The sequence below is a fragment of the Muscardinus avellanarius genome (genome assembly GCF_963383645.1).
Source record: "Muscardinus avellanarius genome assembly, chromosome: 1".
Lineage (NCBI taxonomy): Eukaryota > Metazoa > Chordata > Mammalia > Rodentia > Gliridae > Muscardinus > Muscardinus avellanarius.
Genome location: NC_137786.1, coordinates 74514118 through 74530211, shown reverse-complemented (window position 1 = coordinate 74530211; position 16094 = coordinate 74514118). Strand labels below are relative to the sequence as shown.

The window sequence follows — 16094 nt, the reverse complement described above, 5'->3', positions numbered from 1 at the left end:
CTTAAATGACATGCCCAAAGTCACATAGTTAATAGATAGTAGAGAGATTGCTGAAAAAGGATTACTGAACATTGTTGAATACTAACTCACTGGAAGTAGTGAAAGCAGGAGATCAATTTTCTAGTAATTTTCATGCCATTTCTGCCATCACTTTATATAGTTAATGCTTTCTAATCACTTACCAGCAGCCTAGAATTAAAAAAAAAAAATTGCATCCTACTTTTAAAAGCTTGCCAACCTGTTGTTTTGAGTAAATGAGAGAAGGATGAAGAAATCACTTTTTCACTTCATTTTGATATCCTTGATTTTTGCAGAACGTGTGTGTGTGTGTGTGTGTGTGTGTGTGTTTTTTACTGGGGATTGAGGATTGAGCCTTGGAGCATTCTACCTCTGAGCTGCATCCCAAGCCCTATTTTAATTCTTTATTTTGAAACAGAGTCTCACTAAGTTGTGGAGGGCCTCAGTGAGTTGCTGAGGCTTGCTTCACACCCACAATCCTCCTGTCTCTGTCCTGCATACTGGGATTACAAGTGTGTGCCACCATGTGCAGCTTATACAGAACTTTTTCTGGGACTAAATTTTGAGTGTGCATGCTGCTTCATTTAACTTTTATTCAAGTGGATGTGACACTTTCAGAAACTTATAGAGGATTATGAGATAAGACCAATGTTCCATTTTAAGTTTAAACTAAGGTGTGGTCTTCAAAACCTACACGCAAGGATAATGATTTATTTTAATAGTTAAATGCATTTTTCTTAAAATGTAATTTTCAAAATGTACAGAAAGTTTTGCATGAGATGTTCCCAAATCAAAATTTTTTCACTGTTTAATTTGTTTGTTTTGTACACAGGGTGTGATAGGTATACAGCTGGTTGTTACCATGGTGATGGCCAGTGTCATGCAGAAGATTATTCCTCACTATTCTCTTGCTCGATGGCTACTGTGTAATGGCAGGTAAGGCAAGGATAGGATTATTGTGACTGGCACTTTAGAACTCTAGTTTACAATATTGATTAACTTTCAAGAAGTGATGATTTCTCATTCTGAAAGTATTACAAAGGAAGATTATGAGGAAATCTATCCTCCTTATTTCTCTTATTTGACATTTTAATAGTTTATTTGTAAGGTACAATGGTAATAGGGCCAGAAACAAAAATTTAATCCTTCATTCTACCTCCTTTTGTTTTCTTTTGTCTACTGAGTATCTGCCACTGAGAATACCATGTATCTTTTTTAGTTAATTGTTTTGGAAAGTTGGTTAACGAGAGAGTGAGAAATTAGAAATCAAAGTGCTTAAATATTTTTACAATTTCTTAAAAAAATTACTCAAAGCATGTGTCCTATTGTTGGTTACTCAATTTAGTTCACTGTGAGAATTAGGGTATTTTGTTGTTGTTTTATTGCAAATAATTTTAAACTTTTTTATTTAGCAAGAAGGGCATGATGTTATGTTTTGGAATTTTCATTTTATCTACTCAATTTTTATTTTATCTACCTCAATTGCACTACTGTCCCCATTCCTTCCACAAAAGACCTAAGTTGTCTTGTTGAAATTATACAATAACATACTAAAATCAAAAGTAAAGGAGTTAAAATATAAATGATTGAGTTAAGCAAAAGGAGAACAAAAATGTCTGAATACAAAATACATGCCAAAATCCTATGTAATTATGAAAGGTAAGTGATAAATTTGGTAGGTACAATGACAACTTGAATTAATCATCTCCAATAAATAGCCAAATTCTGTTGCTGCTATGTATGTCCATTTTATTTTGTTAAGATTTTTTTAAGTTACAAAGTAACGGATTGCTCTTCTGTTAATGATTTCATATACTACAAAGAGGAATAAGCCTTTAATTCAAGTCCTTTCCATCCATAAAGCTTAAGTTTCCTTTATAGAATTGATTTTCCACTTTAATTACTTAGGCTTTTCTCTATGCATTATACTTCTTTCATATTGATGTTCAAATATAGAAAAATATTCAGCCTCTTTAAAACACACTTGTGTGTACAATGCATGTGTGAAATAAAAGTGAAATGTAAAAGTGTACATTTTACTAGTAAAATAAATAATGACTAAGATGGTAAAGTTGAAAGCCTCTATCAGACATATTTATAAGTAAAAATCAATCCTCTATAGCTAGATTTTCCTTGTGTAGGTTTAATATGCCCCATGTAGTATTGTTTACTTATTTAACAAAACCATTTTGCAAAGATCATGAAAAGATAAATACAGCAATGAAAACTATCATTAATTCTAAGTAAATGGAATCTGAGATTGTAAAGTATTTAAACTATATTAAGTTAGCTTATTTTCTCCTGAGATTGTACATGTCTAAACTCTATGCTTATGATCCAGTGAGACTTCTGGATCTCTTTTGTCTATAAATTTCTTAGCAGTTTTGTCCCATTTTAGTCTATATACATTTTCATGTTCTTACATGTTTTGCTTTCTGTTTGTTCCTCTATAACTTGTATTCACCAGAAAAACCAAACCTTTAGAGATCAAAATCTGATTACTTTTGTTAATATTATGATAATATATTTAAGTTTTGCTTTTTAGACTAGGGTGTGTCATAAGATTATATACGTAATGTGGGGGGAGGTAAATCTTTAAAAATAAAAATGAAACTGATTTCTTCATGATCTTAACTTTTGTAAACAGAAAACTTTTTACACTAATTAATTCTGTATTTAATGACACATTAGATTCCATGGATATCAACATCAACATGCTCTAGTAATAGTGACTTTTCTGTTATAGTTTCCTTTCTCACAGTTTTGTTTTTAAGGTCATCTACCTTTTGCTTTAAAAAACAGTCCTGAAATTTTGAATTCATGAAAACTAACTACTGTGTGTTGCCAATTAGATCAGTTAAATATGCTCATGGATTTTACTTTTACCAACCTTTAGTGATATGAAATGATACTGCTTTAATATTGAAAATATCTGATCTCTCTCAGTTGACCATGTCCATGATAAAAAATATTATAGATTATAAATGACAATTTGCATTTTAAACCATCTTAGCAGTAACTGAAGAAAGAAAAATCTGAAGGCATCTTTAGAATCTGTAAAGTGCTTAAACGGATTTAAGGGGAGAGGTTTATAAGGAATATTTTAAAACAGAATAATGTAGGATGGTTTGGGAATGACTCTTGAATAGAACTATTCAAGTGAATACATGTATAGATACTGTGATAAATCAATCATGAGTATAGCTGAAGAAATTTGTTTTAAGTTTCTATATATGTTGTCTTGATACTCATTTATTTCAATGGTATCATCTTTAAATTATAAACAAATTGTTCATAATTTTCTTTAAAGTTAATGACTTTTGGTATCATGTTAATTTCTGTCTCTATTTGATCACTGTCTCTTTGAAACAGAATTTAAAGGGACACCTGATTTTATCATGTTGACTTCATGAGTAAGCCATTTCCCAAATGAATCAACACCTTGAAGGAATAAACAGTTATAATGGAAGAAATAAGCAATTTCTGTATAAATTAACAGCCTTTTAAAATATAAGCGTGTTGGCTTTCTAGTTTATATTAACATATTGCTATATTTTTTTAAACTATACTTTAAGTTTTTTAACTTTTTGAGAAATTATGTAGTCAACTTGGTTTGATTTTACTAGTATCACCTTTACAAAGCATTATACTGATGAATATTTTTTTTTTTTTGTTAAGTCTGAGATCTCATTCAGATCTGAATACTTTTAGCTAAGTAGAGGGGTCATGCATTGGGGCATGTTATGACCTCCAAACCTCAATGTCTGGAATTAATATCAGTTTTTCACTTATTTTCTTCAGGTAGGAATCAGGGTCAAATAGGGAAACAGGTCTTGGGCAGCTCTCTTCACAAAATGATTGAAGGATTCAGGTCTGTTGCAAGTGGTAACTTTGGGATTCTAGCCTTCTATCTTGGACATTCTCTCTTATGTGACTTTAGAAGTCCTCTGTTAGATGCTGTGCCATTTAGAGAGTGAGCTGTGGATCTTTCAAGAGATTCCAGGGTGTCAGGCTTAGAAATAGATTCTGTCCACATTACATAGACTGAGGCTCTTTGACTAGTTATGGCCAAATGGGTCAGAGGAAATTGGGAAATGTAATTTTTATTGAATATAGGAAGTAAAAACAGGATTGATGAATGCCTACTTCTCTTCTACAATAGATGATAGTACTTTCACTTTTACAATCAGGAAACAAGTTTGAAAGGATTTATGCAAGTCTCTGTAACTAAGAAATGAAACAGATCTAGACCTTTTTTTCTAGATGATTCATAGTCTAATGCAATAGTCTGTCCTTACCTACAGCTTAATTTTCCACTGTTGCCCATGCTCAATCACAGTGTGAAAATATTAAACAGAAAATTCCAGAAATAAAGTTTTAGATTTTAAGTTGTACACCATTCTGAGTAGTGTGATGAATTCCCACATTGTTCCTCCTACTGGGATGTGAATTGTCTCTTTGCTTAGCAAATTGTCTCTTTGTTTAAGCTACCTGCTTGTTAGTCTCTCAACAGCCATCTCATTATCAGGTCTACTTTTATAGTATGGAAGATCTGTGTTCAGGTAACCCTTGTATCATGCATCACAGTGCCTACAACATTCACCTCACTTCATCTCATCACATAGACACTGTGTCATTTCACATCATTATAAGAAAGGTGAGTACAGTACAGTGAGATATTTTGAGAGTAAGCAAGAGAGACCTTTTTAACTTTTATTGTAGTATCTTATTAAAATTTATTATTTATTGCTAATCTCTTACTGTGTATTAACCTAAAAATTAAACTTTATCAATGAATATATATGTGTAGAAAAATACAGGTTGGTATTTGCAATTTCAGGCATCTGTGTAGGGTGGGGGTGTCTTACAACATATCCCCTGAGGATCAGGGGGGAGACTACTGTATTTACTTGACTTATGACAGCTTATCCATTCCATGTCTTGTACTGGAACTATCATACTTGAGCAGAGTTTACTTTGAAGGGGGGGGGGTAACTTTCTGTAACTATCTTGACTTTCATTGGCAGTTTACAGAGTACTTTATTTTGGAATATTCTTTCTGCTTTTTCTCCTAGCAGTACTTTGCCTTTCAGAATATATTCTTCAGATTATAGGTAGTATATGATTTTTCTTTACTATGTATGTGGGGACTCTGGCTACTTAGCCAGCTTTGATTCTAACTAAATTCAATGACACCTGAGTATCAATTTTGTTACAAAAAATACTAAGTATGAAGTAGAGTTTAAGTAATACTTTGTTGCTCAATTTATACCTCTTACCTCATCATTTGAGATTAAATTTATTTCATTTTACTAAATAACGTAATAACAATAGGAAAATAAAGATTGAGTATCCCTAATCCAGAAATTCCAAAGCTCCAAAATCTGAAGCTTTTTGAGCACTAATATGATGCCACAAATGGAATATTCTACACCTGACCTCATTTGTTTGATTACATTCAAAATGCATTAGAAATGTTGTATAAAATTACCTTCAGGCTATGTGTATATGAAAATACAAATGGACTTCATATATAGACTTGGGTCCTATCCTCAAGATATCTCATTATTTATATGCAAATATTCCCAGGATCTAAACTCTGAGACACTTTTGGCTCCAAGCATTTCATATCAGAGATACTCAACCTATATTATAGAAAATGTCATTGGTTGCTTTTTTAACATTCTTTTATTATGATTATTAGACTTTGTTGAAGGGATTCTTACTTTAACAAGAACTTGAGTTCTAAGATCTCTTGGTCTTTCACTTGTGAGATGTAATATTAACCCAGAAAAACTCATCTCTGATGAGATTCTTTCAGACTATTCCTTCCTCTCTCCCTCCCCAAAGGGAGGAAAGAACTCTTAAGATGTTGCTTTCTCTGTACCTTTGGTGTGAGCTGCTTTGCCTTCCATAAGGAGCCCTTGTTTTAATACTTGCTCCTGTCATCTAGGTGCTCTTTATCATGTCTAGCATACCACTGATTTGTAGCCAAAACAGTCTTAACTTTTTATTGTAATTAAAGTTACTTTTTGTTTTGAAGTTTGCTTGGCCCTTCATTTCATGGAAAGGTAAGTTGATAGGCTATGTATGTTCTTTGTACATTTGAATAGTGGGTTTTGCATGAGGAGTAGGATATTGCCTTTTCTTCATAATAGCCTTCTTGCTGAACTTGCTTTCTATTTTGCTAATTGTTTAGCTCAAACCTCATGCATTTTTCTCCACCCCTTAATCTGCCTAATCTCTCACTTTGGTCTGCTTACTTCCCTTATGTCCCTCATCAAAAATATTTTTTGGTTGAACTTACTCTGATTTTGTCTCGTCTTATTTTGGGTAAAGAGGGTGTTACCACACCTTCATATTCAGTCATTCCAATTCTTTTTGCCTGTTCTGTATTGCATGTTGCCTGATCCACAAATTTAAGGGTTTCCTTTGGTGAGAGAAACCTACTATTCAAATGCACAGTAGGTGAGACCTATGACCTTTCAGCAGCTACCTTTACAGAATGTTTGTCCTTGCTCTCCTTGCCTTAACTATCTTAATTTTCAGTTAAGCAATGTTTATGATATTTTATTACAGTTTTCAACAAGTAACAGGAGGATGTTTCTGCATAACAAAGAATACTTTAGCTATTTGTGCTAGATTGTCCAGGTTCTAAGTAGTATTTGTTTTCTCTTGTTTCTCCACTCCCATAACCACTTGTCACAATTGTGGAGATTTATAATAAAAACTGAAATTATCTTTAGTTACTTCCTTCTTAGTTCAGGCTGCTGTAATACAGTACCTTGGGCTGGATGGCTTATGAAAACAGAAATTTACTTCTCAGGATTCTGGAGGCTAGAAGTCTGAGATCAGGACTAGTATGTTCTAGGTATGGGGAGGAGCCGCTTCTGGGTTACATATTGCTGACCTTGTACATATACTCATGTGGAAGAAAGAGAAAAAGCCTCTTTTTTTTTTTTTTTTCCTGGTCTCTTTTTAAAAGGATACTAATCCCATTCATAAAGGCTCCACCCTTAGGACCTAATTTCCTCCCAAAGGCCCAGCCTTCAAATATCGTCACATTGGTGATTCAGTTTCAACTGAATTTGAGGGTAAATGAACATTAGGTTCATAATAATGATCTTTGCTGTATACCTTCACAGAGTTTCATATGATTGTTCTTAAAGCTTTTTTAGCTTGCATTACCAATACTATGTTTTTGTGTATTCACTCACATTGGGATTTCCATTTTAAGTTTCCAAAATGGTTTCTTATAAACAATATTGCTGCTTAAATTTAATAGTAAAGATTAAAGCCGGGCATGGTGGTGCACACTTGTAATCCCAGCATTTGGGAGGTTGAGACAGGAGAATCGCTGTTCACATACAGCCTCAGCTACTTAGGCCCTTTGCAACTCAGTGAGACCCTGTTTCAAAATGAATAAAAAGAAAGGGTTTGGGGGTGTAGCTCAGAGGTAGAATGCCCTGGGTTCCATTCCAGTAGTGGGGAAAAAAAATTCTAGATCAGCACATTCTGAGTTTTTTGCTGCATATTTTTAGTGCTATTGAATAGTTATAATAGTTTGATGATATTTATACAAGTGTTTATCAAGAATGATCATTAAAAATCATTTCAGCCGGGCGTGGTGGCGCACGCTTGTAATCCCCGCGCTTGGGAGGCAGAGACAGGAGGATCGCGCAGGTTTGAAGCCAGCCGCGCTCTGGCTTAGGAGACCCTGTTTCCAAATAAAAATGTAAAAATAGGTCTGGGAGTGTAGCCCGGAGATAGAAGGGCTTCCAGGAACCCCAGTACCACCAAAAAAAAAAAAAAAAAAAAAAAATCATTTCAATAACTTAATGAAGTGCAGTACCAGATTAACTTTATTATCTGAGGTATTACTGATCACCAAAACTGAACATAAATGAAAAAGGCCACTTGATTAGCAAAGGTAAATGTCATAAAGTATATTGAAATTAAAATCTTTAACTTGAATGCAATAGGCTCAGAGTTTTAGAGAGATCCTTTAGTTCTCTTTATTTTTTAAGCAGTTTATTTATTTTTTCCTATTTTAATAAGCAGTATATGCCTGCAATGTGGAAAAAGTTGGCAGATTGATAAAGTATAAATAAGAGGTGATGGACTGTATTCGCGTCACTGAAAGACAGTGTATAATTTTTGTTGTATTTCCTTCTCATCTTTTCTATTCATATTTCCCCTTATGTTTTGATGTACTATTATATGTGTAATTTTGCATCATGTTTTTGCTTAACATATTAACACATTTTTAATTGTATATTTTGTTGCCATTATTAACTGCTACATGGACTCAAAAATATTTTATATCTGTCTTTTAAGCCTATATTAGAAGGGCACAGTACAGTAGTTGCAATCAAGTGGTCTCGTTTTACTGAAATAAACACATTAACTAACAGAAAGGAAAAGGTGAAAAATTGAGACTAGAATACAGTGGGAGCTGGATGGCATAGAATCAAACTGTGTACAAAGCACTGACTGTCTTTAAACAAAAATCACACAAACATATTTCTAGGTTTTACTTTGAATCCATGATTTCTCACCTTAGATGATCACTCCTGCTGCTTGGCAGTGTTTGTTCTACTTCTCAAGACAGCTTTTTTCAGCCAGAATCCTTTTTTCTCAAACCTTATGTATGCCTGCCTCATCCTCACTCTTAAGTTCCTGAAACTAGAGCCCAACACTTTGACATTACCAAATCCACAACCCTAGTTTCATGTGCAACCCCTCCTCTTTATTTTTATTTTTAAATTCTTACGTATCTTAGTTTTTGCCTGTGGCAAATGTGACCTGCCTGTCAGGGCCCAATTCCTGCATTTAAACTCTGGACCCCATTCCCTGTACCTTTCCCTCAGACTTTGCTGCTTTGGACGTTTCATCTCCTCTGGACATCAGTTGCTCCATTTTTATTAGTTCATTCCTATTTGACTGTACATAATTTTTTTTTTAAAGAAAGGTTTATCATTAAAAGTAACAGCAAAAAGAAAAGTCAATCCTGCCTTCCTCCTTTAGAAAAAACAAACTATTCATTCCTTAGTTTGTAGCTTATTTCTGTTTCCCTTTATAGTAAAATTAAGTTACCTGGGTTCTTTATTTCTTCATTAATTGTTTAGCTTTACACCATATATACCACGTTTTACATCTTCTTTAATTAATTTCCTTGTATTTAAATACAACAGTTATGTAATGATCCCAAACTATTTTCCAGCTCTGGATTCTAATATACAGTTGCCCTCTTGATATTTTCCCTGGATGTCTCATTGACACTACAACTCAACATTGAGGCTTTTTTTTTTTTTTTCCATTTTTCCTGTTCTATTCCATATCATAAAGTGGATCACTGTTTTTTTTTAATTAGAAAGCAAGATAGTATTCTTGATTTCTTCCTTTTATTATTCACTATATTAAGTACATCAGCAAGACCTATTGATTTGCTGTCCAAAATATATCTTTCTGCTATTCTTTCTTATCTCCAATTTACAGAGCACCAAAAGGAATCTAACAACATAGATTGAATTATTTCTCTCTTCTGCCTTGAGACTAATAGTTGGGCATAAAATCTAAACCTCATAATATGACTTGTGAGGCTTTGCATGATCTGTTCCCTTCCTGTCTTTTTGGCTTCCTTCTTATTTATCTTCTTAAAGTTACTGCATCACTGGCATCTTGGCTCCTACATTATTGTCTGTTTTTTCATACCTTTGTACTTTTGGCAGTGCTATTCCCTTCCTGGAATGCCCGCCCTTTCATTTTTCTTATCCTTGAGGTACGGTTAAATATTGTGTCAGAGAAGTTGGGAGTGGTGGCCCACATTTGAAATCCCAGTACTTAGCAAAGTGACACAAGAGAATTGCAGGTTTAAGGCCAGCATGGGCAACTTAAAGACTCTGTCTCAAAGTAAAAAAAAATAAATAAAACAGGCTACAGATATACCTTAGTAGTAGAGTGCACCTTGGTTTCAATCCAAGCAATACAAAATTAATTTATTAACTAGTTAATTAATTGATTTAAAAGAGTTTGGGGTGAGCCAGGCGTGTTGGTGCACACTTGTAATCCCTGTACTTGGGAGGCTGAGACAGGAGAATCACACAGGTTCGAAGCCCGCCTCAGCTACTTAGTGAGGCTCTCAGCAATTTAGTGAGACCCTGTTTCCAAATAAAATAGAAAATAGATCTGGGAATATAGCCCAGAGGTAGAAATCCCCTGGATTTCACCCCCAGTTCCACCAAAAAAAAAAAAAAAAAAAAAAAAAAAAAAAAAAAAGCGTTTGGGGTGGTATAGCTCAGAAGTAGAACACCTCTGGACTCAATTCCCAAGACAAAAAAAGTCTCAGAAATTTTCTTCACATACTATCTAAAGCTTGTTTCTCACATTCTCACTACTTGTTTTTTTTTTTTTTTTAATGTGGTCTTGTAATGTGTAATCTATTTAACTGGTTAAATTCTACCCTGACTTGAAAAGAAGCTTCAAAAAGACATGGCCTTTGGCATTATTGAGCATGATTATGTCTCCATTGCTTTAGTGGAGTGTCTGCTGCACTAGTGGTTTCTCCATAAATGACTAGTGAAGGAATGAATGGGTAGATGAATAAATAGACTGGGAATGGCCCTAAAAGCCTCCAGCCTCCTTAGTTTTCACTTTGAAAAATTGTTACTAATGAAGATGATCCTAAATTACCCAATGAAAACTGTAATAAATGTGGTGTATTTTAGAAAAAATAGGCTCACAAAAATAAGATTAAACAAGCTTGAGCATATTTTAAAAGGAAATGGCTCTTAGAAGATGTAAAGGTCTTAAAACATTTCATTATTCTCAGTATAACATGGGCAGGGGATGTGGTTCTGCAGAGCACTTGCCTAATGTGAGGTCCTGGGTTTCATGTCCAGTACTAATGTAAATAAAACCCAAGTTTTCCTCTACTAAGAATTTTTCATGGGACCGTCTGTTATTTCCCAAAGCTAAACAACTACTTTTAGTCTTTGTATATGAGTTAAAAGTTTCCTTCTGGTTATGTGCTTATCATTATTTGTGGATTCTTTATTTGTAGTTTGTCCATGTGCTAAAGTTTATAGACTCCAAATCAGTAGTTGGGCATTTCTTTCCTGGTTACTCGTGCACATACATACACACAGTTGGGGAAATTTTGTGTGTACCTACCTATGTGCCCAGTTGGGGTCTAGCAAGGCAACTCTGCCTTCTTATTTTAGCTCTCATATAGTTTTTTTTTTTTTTTTAAGTGACCTTCTTGTGGTAAACCTAGGGCTACAGTTTTTACATTTTTGTTTTTTGTCGGTTTCACTGTTCAGAATGCCTCCGACCTTTTATTGTCAAGCATGCCTAAATCTAGGAAGGCTGTAATGTGCCTTTTGGAGAAAATTTGCTGGAGTGACTTACACAATTCAGAACAATGCTGTACTTAGGATTACAGATACTGAGTAAGCTTTGTTCAGGCATGAGTTATAGTGTTGCTAGCCATGAATTCAATGTTAATGAATCAACTATATATTATGTAAGGCATCTTTACACAGGAACACACATAAAACAAAATTATGTTTTGATCAGCTGATGAAAATGTTGTGACCAGAGGTCGCAGGATCCTAACCCTGTATTTCCCCTAGGAGCAATGGTTCAGTGTTCGCGGCGACTTTATAGAACATAACTACCGCGAATAACGAGAATGGACTGTAAGTTAAAATTCTGGACTTCAATGGCAATTTCAGGAAGTGCCTCCTCACCTGTTAATGATAATTTAGAGTCTTTTGGTTGGGTTATATGTTTTATTTTAAAATTATTAAACCAGGAGGAAAACTGAATATTTTGGTTCAGTGATTCTTTTTGAGCACTTACTATATGCCAGTAACTATACTAGCTTTGAAGTGTACAAAATCAACTAACTCATAAAATTTTCAACTCAGGAGTCTTTCAGTTAGATTCACAGTTCCCCTTAGTCCAGCTGACCTGACACCAGCTGTAATTCAGTTTTGACACTTAACTACCCAGAGTTAGTACAGACTTTTCAGGTTAAAGTCAGAAGACTTGGAAGACAGACCACAAGTCTTCCCTATTTCAGACACCAGATGTGAGTTCTTGAGGTACCCAGGCCAATTGCACGTCTGACCAACTACGTTCACATGAGAGATTCCCATGGTCACCTCAGTTTCAGGAATTTGCTATAATGACTCACAGAACTCAGGAAACCTTTGTACTTAAAAATGCAGTTTTATTGTCAAGGGTGCAAATGGGGTGATGTCTGGGAAGGAGCTCAAAATTTCCATATCCTCTGCCTGCAGAGTCAGATGTCACTCCAAGCAAGCACATCAGTGTGTTATCCAAAATGAAAGTTTCTCTGAACTTTGATGTCCAGAGTTTTTGTGGAGATTCATTCACAGGCATGATTTTATATGACTGACTTAAACATTGATTTAAATAATTGAACTCAGTGTCTAACTTCCCTCCCATAACCAGAGGCTAGGTGGCTGAAAGTCCCAACTCTCTTGCATTTGGATGTTCTAGTGACCAGATCCTGTCCTGGAGCTATCTAAGAGCCTCATGTGTTGCCCCTTAGCATGAAAAAGTCATCTCCTTCACTTAGGATATCCCAAGGGCCTTTGAAGCTTTGTGCTAAAAAGACTAAAGATAAAGGTCAGATATATTCTTTATTCTAACAGAAAGGCTGCCTTATAAAACACAGGGGACAAATTAGTAGTTTGCTATGTAGGAGCATACATGTTTATAAGCAGAAAGAAAAATATGTGGAAAAGTACCAAGAGAAGAAAGAATTTGTGAGGAACAAAATGTCATGTAGTCAAGCTAGAATGCTTCACTTTCAAGTGGGGAATGGTTGAAGGTGTATCTGGAGAAGTAGGCTATAGTTAGATCACAAAGGCTGTGGAAACAGGAAGTCAAAAGCCCTGTGTACATTTGATCCTTGCAAGTATGCTTTAAGAGATTTTTTCAAGTATACAGGTAGAATAATACAGTGAATTCATATGTAAACAATAAAGTTAACAAGTGATGGCCAAAGTTTTATCTTCCCTTCCACCAACATATTTTGTAGCAAATTCCAAATATCTTATTATTTCAATCAGAAATATTTCAATATGTAACTCTGAAATATTTAATCTTTTTTTTTAATCTTCATATAGCCAGGTATGGGGGTGTACACCTGTAATTACATTATTTGGAAGGCTGAGACAGGAGGATCACAGGTTCAAGGGCGGTGTACAGTAACTTAGATCCAGTTTCAAATGAAAAATGAAAAAGGGCTGCGGGTGTAGCTTAGTGGTAGAGTGCCCCTTGGTTCAATCTCCAAGAGAGAAAAAATTGGTATAATTCCATTATCATAGCTGAAAATAATTTGCAATAACTCCTTATCAACAAATATTCAGTCAGTATTCAGCTTGCCTCTTCAGTAGTGTTTTTTTTTTAACAGTAAGCCAATTACTAATAATTTTTTGTAATTGGGATATCTCACATTAAAATTTTAGATTTTTGTGATTGAAAAAATAAGAAGTCTAGCAATACTTGGGCTGTATTTCTTCCTGTATGACAATAGGACCTTGATCAAAGTCCTTGTGTAGCTGCCTTACTCATTGTTTTATGCTGTGAAAAGCCTATGGAAAAAATTTAAAGAGGCATATATTTTTAGTTTTCCATTATGGAAAAATAATTAAAGGCAGGTTCAAAATGGATTTGGTGAGGAGTGTGCCAAAAGGAAGGCAGGAAACACAGTTTGAGAGTTTTGTGACATAGCTATAGGGGAAGATACACTGAGAAAAGGTTTGAACTAAAATCTTCATAATAGAGCAGAGTTTAGAATTTTAAGATATTTGAAGAACAGAACTGCAGGGCGTGGTAGCGCACGCTTGTAATCCCCGCGCTTGGGAGGCGGAGATAGGAGTATCGCGCAGGTTCGAAGCCAGCCGTGCTGGCGTAAGAGACCCTGTTTCAAAAAAATATATAAAATAGGTATGGGGGTGTAGCCTGGAGGTAGAAGGGCTTCCAGGAACCCCAGTACCACCACCAAAAAAAAAAAAAGAACAGAATTAATAAAATAGAGTGGATACCTTGAAGATAAAATTTTGATATCAAATTTAGGTGGCATATGTATATTGGAACTATTAGATAAAATAGGAAATTCAAAATGAGTGCTTGGGAGGGAATAAATGATTTGGGGTATTTTTTGACTGTATGGTAGAAATGAATATACCCACTGTTGAAATTCTAACAGAAGAAGGTTATAGATACAGCCAAGAGAAAGGTGTTGGAATATAACAGTTCTTTCACACAGTGAGTGTGAGAGTTTGCAGATTAAAGGAGGGAAAGAAAGAAAAGTCTACCTCTAAATGTGAGAGCATTCAAACATTTCTCTATTGAAGATGCATATCAATTCCTTCAAATAAAAGATGGGCAGAGAATTAATGTGTTCCTGCCCACTTGCCTACAGGGTTCACTTCAGTTACTTTTAATATGTTGTGGGTTATAAGAAATATAAACGTACAGCATTGCAGATCCTGGCATCTAGTAAGTGCTTGGTAAGTGTTTGATGGATTTGAATCTTTAAGCCTTTTTAAGGCTTAAGCAGTATTGTTTGTTTTGGGTTACAGTTTTCACTTGATATTTCCCTTCGGTGTATTCATATATAGGAAACTCAGTAATGAATTGTAGAATAAATGAATAATTCTGGTGATTTTAAGTGCTTTATTGACAAGGATTTTTCCCTCCTTAGTTTGAGGTGGTATCAACATCCGACAGAAGAAGAATTAAGAATTCTTGCTGGGAAGCAACAAAAAGGGAAAAGCAAAAAAGACAGGTAAGTTATATTGATGAGCTTGTAAATTACTAAATTTATTCAAATATATTTTATGCATTGATTAAAAGAACATTGATTATATTGTAAACAGTGGAGAAATTTGAGATAAAAATTCATGCATATCCAATAACTGGAAGTACTGCAAAACCATAATCATTTTACTCAGGAATGGTTAGGTATTCGTTTGTTCAAATATGAAAATAATACAATTATCATCTTAGAGGAAATGTAGTTGCAGGTTGGTTAAGAAGAACTATAATCCATGTCTTTACCCTACAACTCATTTATTTATTTATTTATTTTTTAATTTTTTTTTATTGGTGCAATGTATTCATACATCACAGTAGTATAAAGAAAATACTTTTGTAGACATACATGCACATATCGCCCAGTTAGCCCCTACCCGATCCCCACCCCGTTCCCTCCCTATCCCTCCTTCCCAAGCTTGGCTTAGTGGTTGACATCTAGTATTATAGCAATTTATCCAATATTAACATTGATAATCTCACATAACAGTTTCATTTGTCTGATACCAAGCTTTTGATGACTTAAAGATAACATTTCAATGTTTCTTTTTGCTTTCTTTCTTACCAGAGAATATTTTTTCTTTTTTTTTTTTTTAGGTGAAACTATCATATTTATTTATTTATTTTTCAGAAAAAATCTATCCTGATATGGAATATGAACTCTAGATACCCAAAACAATCTCGAAGAAGAACAAAGCTAGGAGATGTGTATTTTCTGATTTCAAACCATATAAAGCTACAATAATTGAAACAGTGTAGTACTGTTCTAAAGGCAGATATATAAATCATTGGAGTTAAGTAAAAGCCTAGAGATAAATTCTTCCATACATTGTCAAGTTATTTTTGACAAGGTTTCCATGAACTTTTGGTGGAGGAAATACTAGTCTTTTAACTAAATATTGTTGAAAAATAATAATACATGAAAAAGAATAAAATTGGACCCTTACCTAACACGTATACAAATATTAACTCAAAATAGATAAAAGACCTAAATATAAATCTTAATACTATAAACTTTTAGAAGAAAATCTGGGTCATAAAACCTCACAACATTGAAATTGGCAGTGATTTCTTGGATATGATTTCAATGGCACTGGCAACAAAAGGGTAAATAAACTCCCTAAAAAATAAAAAATATATTGTATATCCAAAGACAATGTAAACAGAGTTAAAAGTTACTGATCCTCTTCCAAGAGTTCCTCCTATGACCCATTTCTCCCTAA

At 34.2% G+C, this 16094-nt stretch overlaps 1 protein-coding gene across 1 annotated transcript in view; it reads left to right on the top strand.

Annotated features, from left to right (window-relative positions):
- Positions 1–856: 856 nt before the first annotated feature.
- TMEM161B (transmembrane protein 161B) overlaps positions 857–16094 on the top strand; it is a gene marked incomplete at its 3' end in the record, with an annotated part of 53621 nt that continues 38383 nt past the window's right edge. The window contains exons 1-2 of the mRNA XM_080715747.1: positions 857–954; positions 14762–14845. Coding sequence (XP_080571873.1) covers positions 881–954; positions 14762–14845 — 158 coding nt within the window. The 5' untranslated portion in view covers positions 857–880. The remainder of the gene's footprint in view (positions 955–14761; positions 14846–16094) is intronic.